The sequence below is a fragment of the Babylonia areolata genome, chromosome 6, assembly GCF_041734735.1.
Source record: "Babylonia areolata isolate BAREFJ2019XMU chromosome 6, ASM4173473v1, whole genome shotgun sequence".
Classification (NCBI taxonomy): domain Eukaryota; kingdom Metazoa; phylum Mollusca; class Gastropoda; order Neogastropoda; family Buccinidae; genus Babylonia; species Babylonia areolata.
The window spans coordinates 27,174,779-27,198,130 of NC_134881.1; the positions used below are offsets into that span (position 1 = coordinate 27,174,779).

The 23,352-nt window shown below is 42.3% G+C and overlaps 1 protein-coding gene across 1 annotated transcript in view; it reads left to right on the plus strand.

The window, feature by feature from the left end:
- Nucleotides 1-23,352, plus strand: part of LOC143283482 (neuromedin U receptor homolog nmur-2-like) — a 204,794-nt gene that overhangs the window by 173,896 nt on the left and 7,546 nt on the right. Inside the window, exon 8 of the mRNA XM_076589723.1 lies at nt 8,161-8,292. Within this exon, the coding sequence (XP_076445838.1) occupies nt 8,161-8,292 (132 nt within the window). The remainder of the gene's footprint in view (nt 1-8,160; nt 8,293-23,352) is intronic.

Below are 23,352 nucleotides of genomic sequence, written 5' to 3' on the forward strand. Positions count from 1 at the left end.
GGGAGGAACAGAGAGAGAGAGAGAAGGGGGAAGGGACAGAGAGAGAGAGAAGGGGGAAGGGACAAAGAGAGAGAGGGGGGAGAGGGAGGGACAGAGAGAGAGAGGGGGGAGAGGGAGGGACAGAGAGAGAGAAGGGGGAAGGGACAGAGAGAGAGAGGGGGGAGAGGGAGGGACAGAGAGAGAGAAGGGGGAAGGGACAGAGAGAGAGAGGGGGGAGAGGGAGGGACAGAGAGAGAGAGAAGGGGGAAGGGACACACAGAGAGAGAAGGGGGGAAGGGACAGAGAAAGAGAGAGGGGAGAGGGAGGAACAGAGAGAGAGAGAGAAGGGGGAAGGGACACAGAGAGAGAGAGCAGGGGGGAAGGGACAGAGAAAGAGAGAGGGGAGAGGGAGGGACAGAGAGAGAGAGAGAAGGGGGAAGGGGCAGAGAGAGAGAGAAGGGGGGAAGGGACAGAGAGAGAGAGAGAGAAGGCGGAAGGGAGGGAGATAGAGAGGGGGGAGAGGGAGGAACAGAGAGAGAGAGAGAAGGGGGAAGGGACAGAGAGAGAGAGAAGGGGGAATGGACACAGAGAGAGAGAGAGAGAAGGCGGAAGGGAGGGAGATAGAGAGGGGGGAGAGGGAGGGACAGAGAGAGAGAGAGAAGGGGGAAGGGACACACAGAGAGAGAAGGGGGAATGGACAGAGAGAGAGAGAGAGAGAAGGCGGAAGGGAGGGAGATAGAGAGGGGGGAGAGGGAGGGACAGAGAGAGACAGAGAAGGGGGAAGGGACAGAGAGAGAGAGGGGGGGAGAGGGAGGGACAGAGAGAGAGAAGGGGGAAGGGACAGAGAGAGAGAGGGGGGGGAAGGGACAGAGAGAGAGGGGGGAGAGGGAGGGACAGAGAGAGAGAAGGGGGAAGGGACAGAGAGAGAGAGAAGGGGGAGGGACACAGAGAGAGAGAAGATGGAAGGGGCAGAGAGAGAGAGGGGAGAGGGAGGGACAGAGAGAGAGCGGGGAGATGGAGGGACAGAGAGAGAGGGGGGGAAAGGGAGGGACAGAGAGAGAGAGAGCGGGGAGATGGAGGGACAGAGAGAGAGAGAGGGGAGAGGGAGGGACAGAGAGAGAGAAGGGGGACAGGGACACAGAGAGAGAGAGAGAAGGGGGGAAGGGACAGAGAGACAGAGAGAAAGAGAGAGCGGGGAGAGGGAGAGAGGGAGGGAGGAAGCGAAAGAGAAAGAGAGAGAGAGAGGGGAGGGAGAGAGAGGGAAGGGGGAGGGAAAGGATACAGAGAGAATGAGAGACAGACAGACACACAGATCAAGATAGAGATAGGTGGAGAGAGAGGGGGGAAGGGAAAGAGAGAAACAGAAAGAGAATGAGAGAAGGATACATATAGACAGAGACAGAGAGAGAGAGTGAGAGAAAGATAAAGATATAATCAGATACGGACAGAGAGAGAGAGAGAGAGAGAGAGAGTAACAGAGAGAAGAAGACATGCTGAGACAGACAGACAGACAGAGAGACAGACGGACGGACAGACAGACAGACAATAGAAAGAAAAGCCAGAATATCGGTCGCCACTTTGGCCAGAAAGGACGTCCATGCCAAGGTGATTGCGTGCAGAAATGAATTCGCTGTCAGTTACTCAAGGGAGCAGTTCTAATGCCTCTTTCTTTCTCTCTCTCTCGCCCATTCGTCACAGTCCACCCTCATCACCCGTCCCTCCCTCCCTCTTTCCTTCCTTCCTTCCTTCCTTCCTTCCCTCCTTCCTTTCTCCCTCCCTCTTTGCCTACCTTCATACCTTGCTTTGAGCACAGTTTCAGTTTTTCAAGGAGGCGTCACTGCGTTCGAACAAATCCATATACGTTACACTACATTGCCTGGGCAGACATCTGCCAGTAGCACAATAGGCCCTAAGTTTCAGTTTCAGTTTCAGTAGCTCAAGGAGGCGTCACTGCGTTCGGACAAAACCATATACGCTACACCACATCTGCCAAGCAGATGCCTGACCAGCAGCGTAACCCAACGCGCTTAGTCAGGCCTTGGGGAAAAAAAAACAAACAAAGACAAAAAAAAACAAAAAAACACACACACACAAAAAAAAACACAAAAAAACCAAAAAAACAAACAAACAAACAAACAAACAAAAACCGGGGGAATAAATAATAGATAAGCTTGCATAAATAAATAAATAAGTGCATGCATAAGTGCATGCATATATATATCGAGTGTCCCCCCCCCCCCCCCCCCCCCCCCAAAAAAAAAAAAAGAAAAGAAGTGAACCGCTTTTTGACAAGTATTTTCTCAGTGATAGAGAAACCGAATTCATTGAAAAAATTCGCACAGTAACCTTAGGGTATTATCAACAAGTCTGCAAAATATCTAAAAGTTCGGACGCAAATTATTTGAGTATTGTCAAATTCTCTATCACTGAGAAAATACTTGTCAAAAAGAAGAGAAAGTAAGGATATTCACAATTCCCCCCCAAAAAAGCGAAGGGAGAAACTTAGGGAGGAAGAAATGTAGGATGGGAGGATAAAAGGAAGGAAGGAAGGAAGGAAGAGTAAAAGCAGAATAAAAGAAAGATAAAAAAAAGGATGAAGAATAAAGAAAGGCAGGTGTGAGGTGAGAAAGAAACAACAACAAAAGAAACAGAAAGAAAAAAAAATATAGAAAAAAATGAAGGAAAAAAAAAGAAAGAAAGAAAGAAAGGAAAAGAAAGAGAAAGAAACACGTGAAACAGAAATATACGGACCATGCAGAGCATAGACAACAGGTCAGATGAAGTACACACGCACGAATATCTGTGGTCCTTTCTTGTGAACTTGACTGCTACCACCACTACCACCACCACCACCACTACCTCCATCACCACCACCACCACCACCACTACTACCACCATCACCACCATTACCACCACCACTACCACCACCATCACCACCACTACCACCACAACCACTACTAACTACCACCACCACCACCACTACGCATCTCTCTGTCTCTTCAAGAGCCGGACGTATGGACGAAGAACAAGCAGTTGACAAAAATATAAACAATTATATATATATATATATATATATATATGTGTGTGTGTGTGTGTGTGTGTGTGTGTGTGTGTGTGTGTGTGCATATGTAAGCGTATGTATATATGTGTATTCATATGTATGTGTATGCATATATATATATATATATATATGTGTGTGTGTGTGTGTGTGTGTGTGTGTGTGTGTGTGTGTGAGTGTGTGTGTGTGTGTGTGTGTGTGTGTGTGTGTGTGTGTGTGTTTGCAAGTGTGTGCATGTGTACATGTGTATAATTATGTATGCGTGTATAATATGTGGGAATATATATGCATATATGCATGTAGATGTATGTCTATCTATCTATAATTATATCTATCTATCTGTATATATAATATATATATATATATATATATATATATATATGGGAGTATGGTGTATGTGTGTGTACATATATATGTATGTGCATACTATGTGTTATGCTGAACTTCTATTTAAAAAGGAATCGGTGTATCATTTCGTGTACAAAGCGTTTCAATGCACAGTTGCTGTTGTTTCTTTTCTTTGTTTGTTTGTTTGTTTGTTTGTTTCTTCATTGTTACTGCTTTTTGTTGGTTTGGTTTTGTGTTTTGTTGCTGCTGCTGCTGCTGCTGTTGTTGTTTTTTTCCTCCTTCGTCCTTTTCTTCTGACAAATATTTCCCTCTGACTTCCCGTTGTGAATGTCTTGTTTTTGCGTTTGTTTCGCTCTGATGATTTGTCATGTTGCTGTTCCCCCCTTTTTTCAATGAATAGATGTCATAATGTCAAATAACAACAACAAAAACAAAAACAAGCAGTTGACAAAACCACTTTCTGGGTTAGGACACTGAGGTTAGAACAACAACAAACAAACAAACAACAGCAACAACAACAACAACAATAAACAACCAACTGTGTGGGCAGATGGACTAGTCAGACTGTCCATGTCAACACAACAGTGAAGAGACTACCTCAGAAATAAATACAGCCCTTTGGGGAGAGAGAGACAGAGACAGACAGACAGAGACAGAGAGACACAGAGAGGGGGGGGGGGGGGGGGGAGAGAACAAGTCGTTCTTCTGTGTAGGCTTATTTCAGACAAGTGCAAAGCTGTTGCGAGAATTGCAGATGACACCGTTGGCTGATATCAACTTGAACGATGAAAGATGAATTGCTTGATGTGGTTTGTGAACCAGAAGAATGGAGCACGTTGCTCCCCATCTCCCTGAAAGATAAATAAACAATAAATATGTATGTGTGTGTGTGTGTGTGTGTGTGTGTGTGTGTGTGTGTATCAGATAAGTGAATAAGGAAATAGAATTTAAAAAAACGGGGCATGTATCAGACTCGCCAAGCTTGGAAAAAGGAAAGTGATTTCTTTTGTTCTTTTTTTTCCCCCGTTATACACTACATGCGACGCACAAGCACGTGCATCACGGATGATGCAAGCTTTAACGTGGCCTGGTTGAACTGTAAGAGGCAGGTGGTGGTGGATGGGGGGGGAGGTGTTCGGGAGGGTGGTGGGTGTCGAGGAATACATGACACCGAGAGATAGATCAGTGTCAGTTGTTGGTGTTATATATATATATATATATATATATATATATATATATATATATACGAGGGTCATTCAATAAATAAGGTGAATGTTTCGGTATAAGGACTTCTAATACAGATAGAAGCTTACTTTTCTTCTTTTTTTTCAACGTAGTCTCCCAGCACTGTCACACACTTTTCCCATCTGTGCACAAGCTTCCGTATTCCCTCAGCGTACAAATCTTTGGACTGATGTCTCAGCCAGTCGCTCCAGGCCTTCCAGGCCTGTCTTCATCCTCAACACTGCTCCGTCCTTCTTTAAACAATTTAGCCCACTTGTAGACATTTTTTTCGGCTGAAACATGTGGCGCCATACACAGTTGACATTCTCCTATGAATTTCAACTGGTTTGCACCCTTCAGCAACCAAAAACTTGATAACTGACCGCTGTTCAATCCTGGAGCATGCTTCTTGGTCGGCCATCTTTGTTAATCGCCAAAACTCTCAAAGTTTTTTTTAATCTGCAAAACAAATTAAATCCATGTGAAAAAGAAGTAAAACAAACAAAAAAAAAGAAAAAAAAGTAAGCTTCTACCTGTATTAGAAGTCCTTATACCGAAAAATTCACCTTATTTATTGAATGACCCTCGTATATTGACAACGATATCGTGTGGCATAACTGCACATGGTATGAGATCAACATTGTCTCCAAATATATGGAATCGAGTAGGGCATGGCACTGTGGCGAGTCATATATATATATATATATATATATATATATATATATATATATATATATATATTCTTGAAACGCAGGAATGAAGACTAGAAGAGAAGTCAACACAATTGAAACAACGGAGTAAGCACTGCATCCCTTATTGAAGAGATCGATTTGACAGTTTCGTTTTGACTTGACAAGTTTTGTTTTTAATATGTTCTCTTTCATTCATGTAGTTGTTTTGTTTTGTTTTTGTTTTCTTTTTTTCTCTCTCTCTTTATTTCATTCCTTCCTTCCTCTATGTTTTGCTTTCTTCTTATCGATCTGGCTTTCCTTTTTATCGTAACCATCATCATCATCATCATCATCATCATCATCATCATCATCATCACCATGATTATCATTATCGGCAGCAGCAGCATCTGACACAAGCATTGCAACAATATCATGGTCGTCGTTTTCACTGTTGTCGTCCTCATTTTCTTCAATTTCCTCCTCCTCCCCCTCTTCCTTCTACTTCTTCTTCTTCTTCCTCCAAAGTCTTCCTCCTTTCTCCTTCTTGTTCTTCTGCGCTCCATCTTCTAACTTCCCCTTTCCCTCTTTCCTAGAATCGTCCTCCTCCTTAATATCCTTTTTCTGAGCCTGTGGGGGGGGGGGGGGGGACAACAAAGGATAATTATCTTTCGTTTTTTGTGCGTTGTGTTTTTTTGGGGTTTTTTTTCTTCTTCATTCAACTCCGTATGTCAGCCAGTTTCATTGAAATGAATCCCATCATTTCGTTATTTCGTTGCTAACCTTTAGCCTTTTTTTGTTGTTGTTGTTGTTGCGGAAGTGAGTATTATACTCATACAAATAGAAGAATATTGTTTCATATCCATGCAAAATGATAATCATGTCTTAGAAAATGAGAAGGTCAAGCAATCTTCTTTCCTAAATGAATGTTCTGTTTTTTTCGTATTGTTTTGCGTATTATATATATATATATATATATATATATATAATTTCCTTGTTACTTCGTGTATGATGTTGTTCCATAAACTGAACTTTTGTGTGTATTCGTCTCTCTTTGCTGTCTCTGTCTGTCCATTTGTCCATCCGCCCATACGTCTGTATATCTCTCTGTCTGTCCGTATCTGTCTTTGTGTATATGTCTGACTGTGTGCGTGTCATAGAGAGAAAGAATGTGTGTGTGTGTGTGTGAGAGAGAGAGAGAGAGAGAGAGAGAGGCAGACAGACAGAGAGAGAGGGGGATTTGCGACAAAACATCATACCGATCTGAAGCTCAAAATTAATAGTGTGCGTGTGTGTGTGTATGTGTGTGTGTGTGTGTGGGGGGGGGGGGGGTGCGCGCGCGCTTGTAAGTGTAAGTGTAAGCAGCGATGAATTTCCTTATCTTTAAGAATATTAGCTCCGTGGTAAACACCACATACTTAGGAACATGCTTAACTCTAAGCAGACTCAACACTGCAAAGGTAGCCTCAAGCTACCCGGCCCTTGTCCTTTTTCTTCTTATTATCATTGCTACTATTACTATTATTAGCATTATTATTATTTGCATTATAAGCATCATCACTATCATTATCCTACTGTCTCACTTGCAATGTCATCATCATCATCATCATCATCATCATCATCATCATCATAATCGCAATGTCATCACCATCATCATCATCATCATCACCACCATCATCATCATCAGCTTTATCACAATGTCATCATCATCATCATCATCATCATCATCATCATCACAATGTCATCATCATCATCATCATCATCATCATCACCATCATCACCATTATCATCACAATGTCATCATCATCATCATCATCATCATCATCATCATCATCATCATCATCATCATCATCATCATCATCATCATCATCATCATCATCATCACCTTTATCACAATGTCATCATCACTGTGCTGTGGGGTGGGTGCAGTGGCCGTGGTGATCGCCTTCTTTGTGTGCGGGGCCCCCTTCCTATCATCATCATCATAATCATCATCACCATCATCACCATCATCACAATGTCATCATCACCATCATCATCACCTTTATCACAATGTCATCATCATCAGCAGCAGCAGCAGCATCGTCGTCGTCATCATCATCATCATCATTATCATCATTACAACCCTTCTTCTCCTCCTCCACCTCCTCCTTCTGCTCCTCCTAATCCTCCTCCTCGTCCTCGTCTTCGTCCTCCTCCTCATCACCTTTATCACAATGTCATCATCACTATACTTTGTGGTTGGTGGAGTGGCCGTGGTGATCACCTTCTTTGTGTGCTGGGTCCCCTTCCTATCATCATCATCATCATCATCTTCGTCATCATCATCATCATCAACAATCATCATCACCATCATCATCATCATCATGTCATCACCATTATCAGCATGCATCACCATCGAGCATCATCATCAGTGTATACCATCATTGCATAGCCATCCATCATCATCATCATCATCATCATCATCATCACATGCATCATCACTCATCATACACATCACAGCTCATCACCATCATCATCAGAGCATCATGCTCGTCTCATCACCATCATCAGCATCATCAACCACTCATCTTCATCCATCATGCTCATAAAACCCTCTCATCGTCATGACCATCCTACTCCATCATCATCATCACATCATCATCATCTTCATCTGTTGTCATATCCATCATCGAGTCTATCCCCCCATCATCATCATCCATCATCTGTCATAACCATCATATCAGATCATCACCATCATCACAATGTCATCATCATCATTCATCACATCATCATCATCACCATCATCATCACCACCATCCATAATCATCAGCTTTATCACAATGCCATCATCATCATCATCATCACCATCATCACCATCATCATGTTGTGGGGTGTGTGCAGTGGCCGTGGTGATCGCCTTCTTTGTGTGCTGGGCCCCCTTCCACACCCAGCGCCTGATCACCGTCTACATCCCTCCCGACGCCTGGACCCCACGCCTCCTCACCATCCAGACCTACATCTTCTACATCTCGGGTGAGCCGCTGGGGCCCGTGGTCATGGTGGGTGGGAGGATGAGGGGGGGGGGGGGGGTCATGGGGGGAGGGGAGGTCGGAGATGGGGAGGGGGGGTCGGTGGGTGCTTATGTTGTGTCAGACATTTTAAAGTCTTTTAAGTCTTTGAATTTGAAAGTTGAATACATATCCATACTATACACACAACTTCTACAGCTCAGGGCTGGCTTTTGTACGACTCATGACGGGGGCAATAGCCAAGTGGTTAAAGCGTTGTACTTTCATTATGAGGGTCCCGAGGTTCGAATCACGTAACGCGTGCCTGGTGGGTAAAGGGAGATTTTTTCCGAATGGGGAGTTGTTTTTTCCGATCTCCAGGTCAACATATGTGCAGACCTGCTAGTGCCTGAACACCCTTCCTGTGTATACTCACGCAGAAGACGAATACGCACGTCAAAGATCCTGTAATCCATGTCAGCGTTCGGTGGGTTATGAAAACAAGAACATACCCAGCATGCACAACCCCACCACCCTGCGCCCTCGAAAACAGAGTATGGCTGCCTACAAGCGCGGGATGAAAACGGTCATACACGTAAGAAGCCACTCATGTACATACGAGGAAGAAAAACACCAGACTGATGGTTGATTTTGTGGCATGCATACTGTTTCCCAGGCGTGCTGTACTACTTCAACTCCACCATCAACCCCATCCTCTACAACGTCATGTCTCGGCGCTACCGGAAGTTCTTCAAGCGTACACTCTACCACTGCCTACGCATACGCCACGCCGACTAAACGCCGAGACCAGCGTGCTACCGCTCTACGCCCGTCTCTCCCGGCACCGCCCGCAACCCCCCACGGCCACAGGCAGGCTGGTTGGTTCGTGCCCGTCCCAGGCCAACGGGAGGTAGTCACAATGAGGTGGACAGCTCTATGTCTGATATCACACCAGCATACACGTGTCCAGCTCTTCTTTTAATTCTCGTTTTCCAGCTCACTGTATGATGAGCACATTCCATACATACACAATTGTCCAGCTTTTCTTTTTACTTTACTGCATGTTCCAGTTTAAGTTATTGTATCTAGTATGTTAAAACGTGTAAAAAAAAAAAAAAAAAAAAAAAAAAAAAAAAAACAAAAAAAACTTCCTCAGTAACGTACTATTGTTGTTATTGTTGTTGTCTTTCTTCTGGTTCTTCTTACTTAATCATCATCATTAAATTATTTTGTTATTATAGTATTATTGTTGTTGTTGTTACATTTAAGTATGATAAAACGTGAGAGAAACCAGTTCCTTAACGTGTTATTGTTGTTGTTGTTGTTCTTCTTCTTCTTTTTGTTATTGTTGTTGTTGTTAAGTATGATAAAAAACGTTTGAGAAACAGTTTTTCATATGTAGTCATCATTATTATATTATTATTATTATTATCATCATCATCATCATCATTTATGATCATGTCATTATTATTGTCATTGTGATTGTCATTATTAATCATTATTATTTTGCTTGTCCCCTCTCAAACGTGAGACAGTATAAATCCAACTTGCTGTGTAAACGTATGTGCCAGCGTGGGCTGGCTGAATTGTCGGCTGTTTGTATTCATAGCCGGTGAACCGTGTTATGCTGTGCTACATTGAACTGAACTGACTTGAACTGAAACTGTATTGAACTTATTGTATTGTATTGTATGTATTCACTTGTAATGCGCTATGTTGTGCTGCGCTTTCTTGCTCTGTGTTGTATTTAGTTGTGTGTTGTTAATGTTGTGTTGCGTTGTTGCTTTTATTCTGTCGTATCGGACTGCATTGTATTGTATTGCCTTGTATTGTATTGTATTGTATTGTATTATATCGGACTGCACTGCATTATTGCACCACTTCGACGTTTTTAGTTATATCATCGGATATTCAGTTTGAGTCTTGGCTGCGATGATGCGAGCGTGTCATTGAATAACGGATACTTATCTTGAGTACTAATGGCCAGTGGACTTGCTATCTCCATCCAAGCCTGATTCCTCTGTAAGTCATCGACCCTCTTCAGTGCTGCTGTGATGACGTCGGAGGAAAGGCAAACAAAAATACAACACAACAGCAACAACAACAACAACAACAATAACAAAGACATGAGAGAACAATCTCCCCGACTGAACACGCATACGAGTGAGCGACGCCCTGACTGAGAGAAACGAGGGACACGGAGAGAACTGGTTGCCATGTCATCAGTGCTGAACCTTCGTCTTGAGACTACTGGATAGAAGAAGAAGAAGAAGAAGAGAAGAAGAAGAAAGCGTTGTTCGTGTTCTGTGAGGGCAGTGTTATTGTTAATCATTTTCTTGGCACGGGAGTTCTCGCCTGTCACAATAGTTGTATGACGCTTCATATTTCACGACGGGCGCATATAGCCGAGTGGGTTAAAGCGTTGGACTTTCAATCTGAGGGTCCCAGGTTCGAATCTCGGTAACAGCGCCTGGTGGGTACAAAGTGGAGATTTTTCCGATCTCCCAGGCCAACATATTATGTGCAGACCTGCTTTGTGCCTGAACCCCCTTCGTGTGTATACGCAAGCAGAAGAAAAATTACGCACGTTAAAGATCCTGTAATCCGTGTCAGCGTTCGGTGGGTTATGGAAACACGAACATACCCAGTATTCACACACCTGAAAACGGAGATGGCTGCCTACTGGCGGGGGGGGGGGGGGCACGGTCATACACGTAAAAGCCCACTCGTGTACATACGAGTGAACGTGGGAGTTGCAGCCACGAACAAAGAAGAAAGAAAAAGAAGACATTCCATGCTGCGATAATCCTGTGTCAGCTCGCTCGTTTTCTTCTTCAAACTCAGGCTGTACAGTTTATATGGCTGTTTGCAGCAGCAACAGCAGGTGGCCGGACATCGCTATGTTGTCTATCAAAACAGGCGGTTTGCCTTTTTTTTTTTTTTTCTTAATTTTTTCCAGTTAGACCTAAATGATGAGTGGGCGGAGGCATAAGGGACAAATTTGGGTGTGGAGGGGGGAGGGTAGGAGGATGGGGAGGGGGCGGGGGTTGAGGGGTGGGGGCGGGGGGGCGGTTGGACGGGATTGAGCGAAACGTAGGGCAAAAAAGAAAAATGGAACAACATATTTAGCCTAGTGACTGGAATTGTAGTTAATCTTTTCTTCTTCTTCCTAGTTTTTAGTGTTGCCATGGAGGTTTAGACAGAGGTTTCTATGTAGCGTACAACACGGAATCGTGTCAGGAAGTTAAATCGCAAGAGGGTAGGGTGGAACGAAACTACTCAGGCAAATGACTCCCAAAAAGCCCGGGGGGTCAGAGTAGAGAAGAAGTGCTATGTGGGTTTTTTTAGTGTTTTATCTACATACGGTATACATCCATACTACCATACATATTACATATCATACGTAATGTTTTTGCATCTGTGGTGCTCACATAACAACCAATCATATACCAACTTGCGATATGTTTAAAGTCTCAAATCCCTGAACTGAAATCATCTTCAGTGTTGACGATCTTCAGCAGTCCATTGCTACCTGTATGAATTTCTCAACTCCTTGATAAATAGTCCAGTTGGTTCGCTGTTATAAATGTTAGTTTTTCATTAGAAATATGTTATATTGTTATGATTTTTTTGTTTGTTTTTTTAAACAAAACTAAATCAATAATTTTCACACACACCCAACACACACACACACACACACACACGCTAATGTTGGAACGACGAGCTAGCCCTTCAACACCCAGCTTTTCAAGGCCCTGCGGCGATGGAGAGTGTGGTAACGGGGAACAGGCAGAGGATGCTGCTGGCAGTACCTAGTCACAACTCTGCACGCAGGCGGCTGTGGGGTGATGGTCGTCTGCCGTAGAACTGGGGCAGATGCGACGCCCGTATCCTCCCAGTGTCAGAGCAGCCCTTTTTAGGGACATCACTGCTCTCCCCATATGGGGAAGGGGGAGATAAAAGGATCCCCAAACAAAGCCTGCCTCACCTAGTACCTAGTAGGAAACCGCACCTACTTGGACATCCAATAATAGCGGTCGAAAACAGAAAAAAGAACCAGGAGTCATGCCCTGACTGGGTGCTGGTATGTTCGCACCCTCTTAGACGAGACGACAGACCAGAAAGACGCACAGCGCTCATTGCTAGGACTGCTTGATTGCTACCAGGTGGACATAGCAAGCCCCTGAGCGAAACCAGGTTTGCGGGTGAAACCCAGCTGGAGGAAGTTGGAGGGGGCTAAACCTTCCTACTGCATTGGGAAGCCAGATGGCACCCCCAAGAACCTCAGGCGTGGGCTTTGCCATACGAACCAAACTTTCACGACAGCTTGACAGCCTTCACGTGGGATAAACGACAGGCTGATGACTCTGCGTCTGAAGCTGTCCAGGATCGCTCGCCACAGTCATCAGCTGCTATGCCCCGACGATGACCAACCCTGATGACATCAAAGAAGCTTTCTATGGGGAACTCAGCCGCACCATTTTCAGCGGTTAGACAGAAAGGACAGGCTGATCATCCTTGGGGATTTCAATACCCGCGTCGGTGTGGACTTCTCCTCGTGGCCAAAAATCCTAGGACAGCACGGCACTGGCAAGTGCAACTTCAACGGACTGCTTTTTGCTCTCGCTCTGCGCGCAGCATGACTGACCATTACCAACACCCTCTTCCAACAAGCGGATAAGTACAAGAACATATGGATGCACCCCCGCTCAAGCAATGGCACATGCTGGACTACGTGATTGTCCCGGCAGAGGGACAGAGGTGATGTTTCCCAATTACACGCTGCATGAGAAGGAGCATTCTGTTGGTCGGACCATCTCCTGGTACGCAGCAAGATGAACACGCAAGCCCAACCAGCCAGGAAGAAACCCCCTAGGAAGCTGAACATCCACCGCCTCCCTATCACCCAAGGACGTGCTGCAGCAGCAAATCCAAGTAGCTCTCCAAGAAATTCCCTGCATCGACTGATGTAGAAGAGGTATGGAGGCCACCTTAGAGATGCTTGTGTACACTCCAGGCAGGCTGAACCTCGGCTAGTCCGAGGAGAACAAGGATGGTAGACGAGAACGATCTGGATCTCCAAGCTCTGATCAACAGCTATACGGGCATCAGGAGCACATTTCCGTAAAGGACTGCCATAGGAAGATAACGTTCTTTACAAACCAAGACCTTGTCCGAAGCGGCTGCGTGAGATGAAGAAACCTTAGTGGAGAGACGTCGAAGAGCTTCCAGTTCCGTGCTGATGCTAGACAGGAAGACCTTCATGCTAGACTCCGAGCTGAGTATGGGGGCGAGGTCATGAATAACCTGTCGAGCCTGGACCATACACAACCTGACGCCAGGAAAAAAGGACATCCTTGCCGTGGCAGAGCACTTCAAACCTCCTCACAGGGACTCGTCCGTATCGGGCGAGGGCAACTTGCAGCCTCCACAGTACCCAGTTCCTTGATGTAGCTGCCCTCCACCAAGGGTGAGACCCGTAAGGCTGAGCTGACAAGTCAGGAAAAGCACCAGGAGCGGATGGAATCCAGGCTGACATCTATAAGTATGGAGGCGAGGTGCTGACAGACAAGCTGACCGCCCTGTTCCATTCTATCTGGGAGAGAGGGGCAGGTCCCCACAGGATTTCAAGGATGCTTCTATTGTCACATCTATAAACGGCAGGGAGACAAACATCCTGCAATAACCACTGTGGATTCTCTCTCCTCTGCATCGCCGGCAAGATCTTCGCCCCGCATCATACTGAACAGATGGTTGACCAAGTCTCCAACACAGTCATCCCTGAAGCACAGTGTGGCTTCACTCAGGCAGGGGAACATGTGACATGGTGTTTGCCGTACGCTAAGCTGCAAGAGAAGTGCCGGTGAGCAGAACAAGGAGCTCCACATGGTCTTGGTAGACCTGACTAAGGCCTTCGACACGTGAACCGCCGTGGTCTGTGGAAGATCCCTACTAAAGTTCGGCTGCCCAGAGAGCCTAATCCAGCTGATTGGCATCTTTCCACGATGGCATGCAGGCGAGATACCGGAAAATAAGACATGTTCGGATCCGTCCCCTGTGGTAAATGGAGTGAAGCAGGGCTGCGTCCTGGCACCCACACTGTTTCCCATTCTCTTCTCTTCCATGCTGATAGTGCCTTTCAAGACTGTGACCGGCGGCATCTACATTCAGTTTCGACAGATGGCAAATCTTTTCAACTTGTGGCGACTCCACGCCGGTCCAGGGTGTTTGAGGCACTGTTGAGATAATTCCTTTTCGCTGATGACTGCGCACTTGCTGCACACACCCATGAGGACATGCAGTTCATTATGGACAGGTTCTCAACCACCTGCAAAGTGCTTTGGACTCACCTCGGCCTCAGCAACGACCGAGTCCATGTACCAACCAGCTAGCTCACAGAACGCCAGTGCCTCCACCCCCCCCTCCCCCCCACCTGCAATCAAGATCAATGACACAGAGATCAAGTCAGTCGACACGTTTTGCTACCTGGGCAGCACCCTATGCAGCATCGGAGCCCTTGATGCAGAAGTGACGCTGCGCATCGCCAAAGCCAGGCTCCGCCTTTGGCAGACTCAACAACAGGCTGTGAAACAACAAAGGCATCAGGCTCAGCACCAAGATGAAAACCTACAGGGCTGTTGTGCAGACCACCTTATTGTACTGCTGTGAAACATGGACAACGTATCGCCGTCACATTCAACAACTTGAGCAGTTTCACCAGAGATGCCTACGAAAGATCCTCGGCGTTAAGTGGCAAGCCAGGGTCTTCCAACCTCCAGGTCCTAGAGAGGAGCGGCCTGCCCAGCATCGAAAGCCTGCTGATCCAGTGCCAGCCTACGCCTGGACGGGACACGTTGTCCGCATGACAGACAACAGGATCCCGAAGATGCTTTTGTATGGCCAGCTGAAGGAAGGCCACCGTGAACCTAGGAAGAAGACCCTGCAAGCGCTTCAAGGACAACCTTGAAGACAAACCTCAAAGCCTGTGACATAGACATCGCTCTGGGAAACTGATGCCTTTGACCCGCTCTCGCTGTAGGATTGCTGTGCTCTAGGTGGCATAAAGACGTTTGAAAACAGAGAACGCTGGCCATTAAGGAGAATCGTGAGCGAAGGAAGCAGGGCTCAAACTTCTGGAAACGTTTTGCCTTGCAACACCGTGGGAAGTGCTGCGCATCCAGAATCGGCCTCTTCTCCATATGAGGACACACACCCGACAGATAAAGCCTGCCTGCCTACTCCATTAAAACATACATATATACATTCTGCGGGCTTCCCTATCCAGACGAGACTATCCAGTTACGACTGAGTGGTCGTAAGATCACATGTTTCTTGATAGTACCTGGTTTGAGATGAACGAAGTTAATGTATTTCTCAACAGTGTATGGACACCATAACGTTGTCCTGAGTGCATATGTATGCGTGTCGAAATCTGATTTGAATGACACATGAAACGAATGATGAGCGCCCAGTGGCAGCCGTCAGTCGGCTCTACCCGGTAGGCAGGCCTGTTGTGCAAATGACCCCCGTGTTTGTAAAGCGCTTAGAGTTTGGTCTTCGACGAGGGTAGGCGCTATATAGTATCCATATCAATCAATCAATCAAAAAAACAAAACAAAACAAACTAAAAACAAAGAAAACACATTCGTTGGGGTGGATGCATAGATTTGTATACTCCCTTATGGACAAACATGAATGGTAATATATCCATTGTATCAGTTAATTGTCAAGGTCTGAATAGTTAACACAAAAGACGTGATATTTTCCCATTACTTGAGACAATAAAAAAGTACTCTATTTTTTTTGACAGGATACTCATTTTGAAGAAAAGATGGAGAAATATGTTTCAGCAGAAATGGGGATATATACTTGTATTTTTCAGTACACATCGAATGAAGAGGGGTCGCAATAATTGTTTAACAATATTTCGCATTTAAAGTGAAAACGGACACAGCATGATGTTTAGGGGAATTTCATTATTATTCTACTTGTTGAGATCAATAAAAATAACTTCCTCTTTGTAAGGTATAAGGACCATATAAGATGAAACCTGCTTTTTATGTGAATTTAAAAACAAAAAAATAAGTGAAATAATGTCGAGAATGTTATAAATAGCTGGGGGATTTATTTAGTTATTAACCAACAATCGATTACAAATAATAAATATGTAAATATTCTAAAGCAAAATGTAGTGTTTGGAAAACATGATAGAAAATTTCGATCTGAAATGAAATCTGGCGTGAATCAAACAGGGGATGCCCTCGTTACACTTTAGAAGAATAATCCTTTCCCAAAGGCTAGATTAGATTTCTATTGAATCAGACACTGTAGTCTCCTTGATAGATGATGAGGAGACCTAGAAATAGGGTACCGCACAGGATATTCAGCCTTTTCGTGAACTTAAAATTCGCGAGAATGTAAACGCAATACGGTTTTGGAAATTAAAATACATCATTCCAAAGGATAAAGCATTATGGATGAAAATTAAAAAAAATTTTCGGGGGGGGGGGGAAATAAAAGAATGTAAAAAAGAAAATGCTATTTAATATGTATTTCTGATGACACCGGATGTGAACTGTGTTTCTCTGTCTGCTGACCTTTTTTTTTTTTTTTATACTTCTTTTAATGAAAATTACGATTCGGAACATTTTTATGGCTTCAATGGAAAAAGAAAAAAAATGATAACAGAAGGAAAACAGTTAGAAGGAGTTCTGTAACTTAGATAAATATCAAATCAAAAATAAAGAAGATATTAGAGTTCTAGAACTTAAAACAAAAACAATTACAGTCTCCGAGAGAAGGCGGTGGTAGGGATATAATTAAGGTTAGAGGCTTAGATGGATAGATCAGGGAGAGAAAAGTTAGTAAATATTATAGGTACTTTAGAAAAAAGTATTCTGTACGACAACAAAAGCAAAATTATTGTCAATAGGACAATGTTCTAACAAATCCAAAGGATACTTAAATGAAGTACTTAATTTGTTTTTATTGATCTTTATAAGTGAATGTTGGGTTGGAACATAGTGAAATTAAATATTTGGTGAATTATATTACATGTTGGAATGGTCAGAAGCAGTGATTCAGAGGGATTTCGACGGTTATATGGCACATTTTCGGTATGGACTGGACATCCTACAAGATTCCGAATTTTTAGGGATTTGGTTTATAATGATTAAAAAAGAATGTGTAAATTAAATATTCAGAGAGCTTAGCAGAAATAAGATTTTGTGTAAAGATATGGTAACACGCAGATACGCTCTATAGGCAGAGTAGCAATTCTGAAAATCTGTTATTCTTTCCAAAAAGATCATTGTGGTTGCTTTTGCAAACACCAGAAATTTTATCTAAAATACCAATGTAAATATTTGTATACGTTTGTTTTGGCACAATTAAAACCAGATAAACTTAGCCTAAAACACAGTCATAAAAGGTAATAAGAAAAAAAACCAATGGTGCATCGGTTCTTTAGAAGTTAAATTGTTAGGCTATTTTAAAAAAAAAAAAAGGGGGGGGCCCTTTTATCCTGGGATTGTAAAGCTGGAACAATCAAATCACAAGTGGAAGCACTTGTGTTGTGTAATTCTACCAATGGCAGCTAATGATAATTGGTGCAGTGTTTATCTTAAATTTTTTGCAAAATTAACCAGTTTCTGGACAAATGTGTATGTGTTATAAGATTTTCTCTTTTATAAATGTGAACCAAAAAAATCAGGGAATGCTGCCGGACCATTGTGATAAAATAATCGTGAAAATTGGTAAAAAGTTTTAATATCCAGATGTCAAGTAATTTGATGTGTTTGTTTGCCACGTTTTCAAGCAGATGGATGGTAAAGTTCTTTCACATGTACGTTCACAGAAAAAATGCGAATTTGCACATTGATTTCCTTACTTATGTGCGATAAATCAACAATAAACGAATTAGTTAAAAAGCATTTATTCATGTGGATAGCAAGACACTCAAATAATCGCTTGCTTCAAAAAACACTTGTTTTCTGATTTAAAGTAAGTCAATTATGATGGTGGCATTATAATGATAGGAAACCAAAATGTTGTTGAGAAATGGACTAAAAGCTTTGATGCATCTATAACGGAAAATCTTGATTTATGCATGCACAAAGATAGTTGAAGTTAAAGCTGAAATGGTTTAGCGAACATAATCACGTGATATGTAACCAAATTGTTTAAAAGAAAATATGGTTTGTTACGGGATACTAACAAATGTAGATTTGTCGAGAAAAAGTAGAATTGTATGCTTTTTGGAACATGTCATTAAGTACAAAATGTTTTGGAAGCTTTAACGGACTTTATAAAAGAGAGATGTGTAACCAAGGACATTAATTTAAAGAATCACTGGAGCTATATGGAATGAAGTGAACAATAAAAATGATGTGTATTGTGTATTATAATAATGTTTGCAAAAGTATTATTAATATTTATGATAAAATGCTGACGCTTTCACAATACAGTTTTTTTACAAATTAAAATCAATATAGAATTGAAGAATATAATGCATATATTAACTATAACATACCATTTTTCTGCAGATGGTGCATTACAATTATTGATCACAAATGATTAGTAACCTGTTTATGATTAACTAAAATTACCCCCATATTATTTTCTTTATTATTGATATAAAGAAGAAATGCTTGGGTGTTCACTTGTGAGAACGGGTTCTAAGATACTTGACCCGTTTGTATTCCTAGACCCGCTTGTTGTAAGATCTTAGAATGGAATGATAATACTCCATGATGATAACCAACCAGTTTCTAATCCAGAGCTTTGGCTGTATCTCTAAATTTTATGAGTGTTTGTTGTTGTTTGTTGTTGTTGTTTTTTTTTTTGTTTTTTTGTTATGTTTTTTTGTTCTTTATTTGTTTTTTTTCTCATTATAAAATGTCCTTTAAGATTGCTGTTGTTGTGTAAAAATGTCACCTATCAAAATGGGACTTAATAATGTTAAAAACTCAAATAAAAAACACTGGTGAGATCCCCGCCTGGGGACCACCAATGAGACGTGGAGGAATCTGGCAAAGAAATATTTTTCAGTGCGCTTCCTGGCAATGACACTGCGCAAAGGTAAGGGAGCAGAGGAAAAAAAAAAACAAAAAAAAAAAACCAAACAACAGACAAAAAAAAAAAAAAAACAATAAAAAAAAAAAAAAAAAAAAAAAAAAAAAAAACAAAAATAAAAAAAAAAAAAAAAACGGAAAAAAACACAAAAAACAAAAAAAAAAAAAAAAAAAAAAAAAAAAAAAAAAAAAAAAAAAAAAAAAATAAAAAAAAAACACGAGGAAAAAAAGAAACAAAACAACAAAACAACAAACAAAAATAAAACAAAAAAAATCAAAAAAACAAAAAAAAAAAAAAAAAAAAAAACAAAAAAAAAAAAAAAAAAGAAAAAAAAAAAAAAAAAAAAAAAACAAAAAAAAAACAAAAAAACAAGGGAAAAAAAAAAAAAAATAGGGGGAAAAAAAAAAAAAAAAAAAAAAAAAAAAAAAAAAAAGGAGGAGGAGAAGAAGAAGAAGACGACGAATGAAGAAGAGAGAAGAAGAAGAAGGAAGAAGATGTAGAAGAAGACAGAAGAAGAAGAAGAAGTAGACGACGAAGAGAAAGACGAAGAAGAGAAGAAGAGAAGAAGAAGGAGGAGGAGGAGGAGGAGGAGGAGGAGGAGGAGGAGAGTGGGCAAAGAAATGAACTGTTGTAAGCATTCTTTCAGGATTCTGATCAAGGGTTCGTTTTTTTGTGGTTCAGTTTTGAGCATTGGTAAAATGATTGTTGTATTAATAATGTAGTCTAGTTATTTTGTCAAATACATGTTGTTGGTTTGTCTGTTTTGTTTGTTTTGTTGTCTTGATGGGAAAGCACACAAACACACAAAAACACACACACACACAAACACACACACACACACACAAAAAAAAAAGGAAAAAAAAGAAGGAGGGTTTAAATGCCTTTCGAAAAAATGCAAACAAATACAGTTTTATGCCAAAAAGAAGTTAATGTATCACACACTTGTCCATTTTCCAAGAACGAAACATGGGGTTTCTTTCAAAGACTCGCTGACCAGTTTCCACCAGTCATGTATTTGTTTTAGTGACATTTTGAATGATATTTATTACTTCGACAAATAACTGAATGTCTAATTCAAAGTCCACGTTGTTATTACCATTGCCCGATCATTTTTTTGTATCATTAGACGATTTACATTGCTATAAATATGTTTTAAGTTATGATTTATTCCCAGTCGCATCCAATCTGTCATTACTTGTCATTTTCATTTTTCTGTCTCTTTTTTCTGTCGCTCTCCCTGTCCAATCATCCTCTAACCTCCCCACCGTCCCCCAACACGCAAACACCACACAGACACCGCAAACACACACCACACAACACACACACACACACACACACCCCACACCCCACGCACGCAATGAACAATTTTGATAAAAACGAAGGATATCGCGTTTTCAGTCTGTTCATGTTTATGTTCTCTATCCAACCATTCTCACATTTTATCTATGTTTGTCTTTTGCTTCAAATTAAAAAAAAAGAAAAGAAAAAAAATAAACAAACGTGGTGTACCATGTTTCCGTGAGCCGTGACACAATGCTCCCAAATGCCCGTTACATTATTTCAATTTTTGTTTGTACATAAGAGCTGTCGTTATGATTATTGTTTCAGTGTTGTTTGTGCATGAAAGACTGCTGTTTTTGTCACATGAACTTTCCTGTCTGGTGTTGCAAACATGGAAAAAAAAGAGAGGCAAAGGCTTCAAGACTCACTTGTGATAAATTAAAAGTCCCCTAGCAATTAATTACTGATTAATTTCCTTCTTTACTATCTGCACCAAAACGTTTGCAAAATAAATAAAAATTCCATGCTTAGCAAAAAAGGGTTCCTGTTTGAACAAAAAAATGATAATAATGATTCCCTTGTTGTTGTGGGGAAAATAAAGGTCAAAGTGCCAATTTTAGATAATACAAAAAATATAAATATAACAGTAAATGCAGTTTGCATATAATTAGGCTTCTTTTTTTATTTTTTTGTGCCCATCCAGGGGGTGCAAAAATTGTTTTAAACAAGATGACTGGAAAAAACTAATTTTTCCTATTTTTATGCCAAATTTGGTGTCACTGACAAAGTATTGAGAGAAAAGGGTCAATGTTAAAGTTTATCACGGACACACAGAACCGACAGGACACACACACACCACCACACACACACACAACCAACACAAAACCACACACAACCACACAACCGAAACCGGGTTAAAACTAGACTCACTTTGTTTACACAAGTGAGTCAAAAACAATCCAATAAACAAACCCCTACACCACTTTTTACCCCTTGCCTTTGACCCTTGCTAAAAGGAGATCGACAGGACATAAATTTTTTTAAGAACAATCTTACGTTTCGTGACACTCGTAGTGGAAGAAGTCCAATTTATGACGTTACAGAAAATCCTGACCATTAGGCTTAGTCTATTTAGATGGCAGGTCCTTCACGGGAGGGACGAATTACAGTCAGTTGCAGTCAAAATTTTGGGCGGGGTTATAATAAGCAACAAAGAACTGCCTTCAGGATAAAGGGGAAAACCCAAAAGAGGATAAGAGGGAAAAAATGATGTTCGTTTACATTGTTTGTGAGATGTTTTTTTTTCTGTGAAAAATAAAAGAGAAGAGAGATCACTTTTGTAAGCTGCAACGGGAAAATAATGTTTTGTTCTTGTTCACAGACTTCAAGCTTTTTTTTTCCTGTGTGTGTTGTGTTGTGTGTGGTGTTTGTGTGTGTTGTGTTTTCTCTTTCTCTTCCCTTTCCCCTCCCTCTCTCTCTCTAACACACACAGACACACGCGCATCTACGCACGGCAACTCACACACACCACACACAAACACACCACACACACAAAACGCCCCACACATTCTCTCTCTTTCTCTCTTTTTTCTCTCCACACACAAAACGCAACACACACTAAAAAACACACACACCCTCTCTCTCCCCTCTTTTTCTCTCTTTACGCGCGCGGCGCGCGCGCGCACACCACAAACACACAAACAACACACACACTAATAATCTCTTTCTCTCTTTCCACACAACACACAAAACACGCACACGCCACAGGTGCAAGGGGGACAACTCAGCCCGGGTTTCACTTGCGCAGTGTCATTTTTCTCCCTTAAAAGGAAAAAAACCAAAACTTTCCCCACGTGCAAATTTTGGGGACAACCAAGTTCTGGATTAAAAAAAAAAAGAAAAAAATGTGGAGTTTGCGGGTGTGTATGTGGGGTAGGGGGAGGGGGGGGGAGTGTTTGTGCGTGTATGTATGCTTGTTTATGCGCGCGCACGTGTGTGTGTGTGTGTGTTTTGTGTGTGTGTGTGTGGTTTGTGTGTTGTGTGTGTGGTGTGTGTGGGTGTGTGGTGTGTGTGCATGTATGTTTCTTCGGTGTGTGCGTTTGTGGGGCTGGCGGGTGTGGTGTGTGGGGTTTGTGCGTGTGTGTGTGTGGTGTGTGTGTGTGTTTGTGGTGTGTGTGTGTGTGTGTGGTGGTGTGTGTGTGTGGGGTGTGTGTGGTGTGGGTGTGAGAGAGAGACAGAGAGGACAAAATAAAAGAGAAAAAGAGATTGGAACAAGGACAGACAGAGACAGAGATCTTTGCCTCTCACTTCTTCCGCCAGTCTGTTCCACCCCCCAACCCACCCTTAGATACTCCTCCCCCCCCCACCCCCCCCCCCCGCACCCACCCACCCCCGGCCCCCTCGCCCCCCTCCCCTATCCTATTTGCCCGTCCCATGAATATGCAAAAAAGGAGACAAACTCACCTCAGCCACCAAGTGAATTCTAGGATCACTGGTGGCTCTGGATGATCAGTCCCCTGTGACTGACGTCCCTTGTTTGGGTTTACCAGTGTTCTTTTTGTGTGTGTGTGTGTGTGTGTGTGTGTGTGTGTGTGTGTGTGTGTGTGGTGTGTGTAAGTGTATGCAAAATGTATGTATTTATGTATTATATGTGCCTGTCGGGGGCTGGATTGGGTGGGGGGTGTGTGTTGTGGTGTGTGGTGTGTGTTTGTGTTGTTACCTTCTTTTTTTT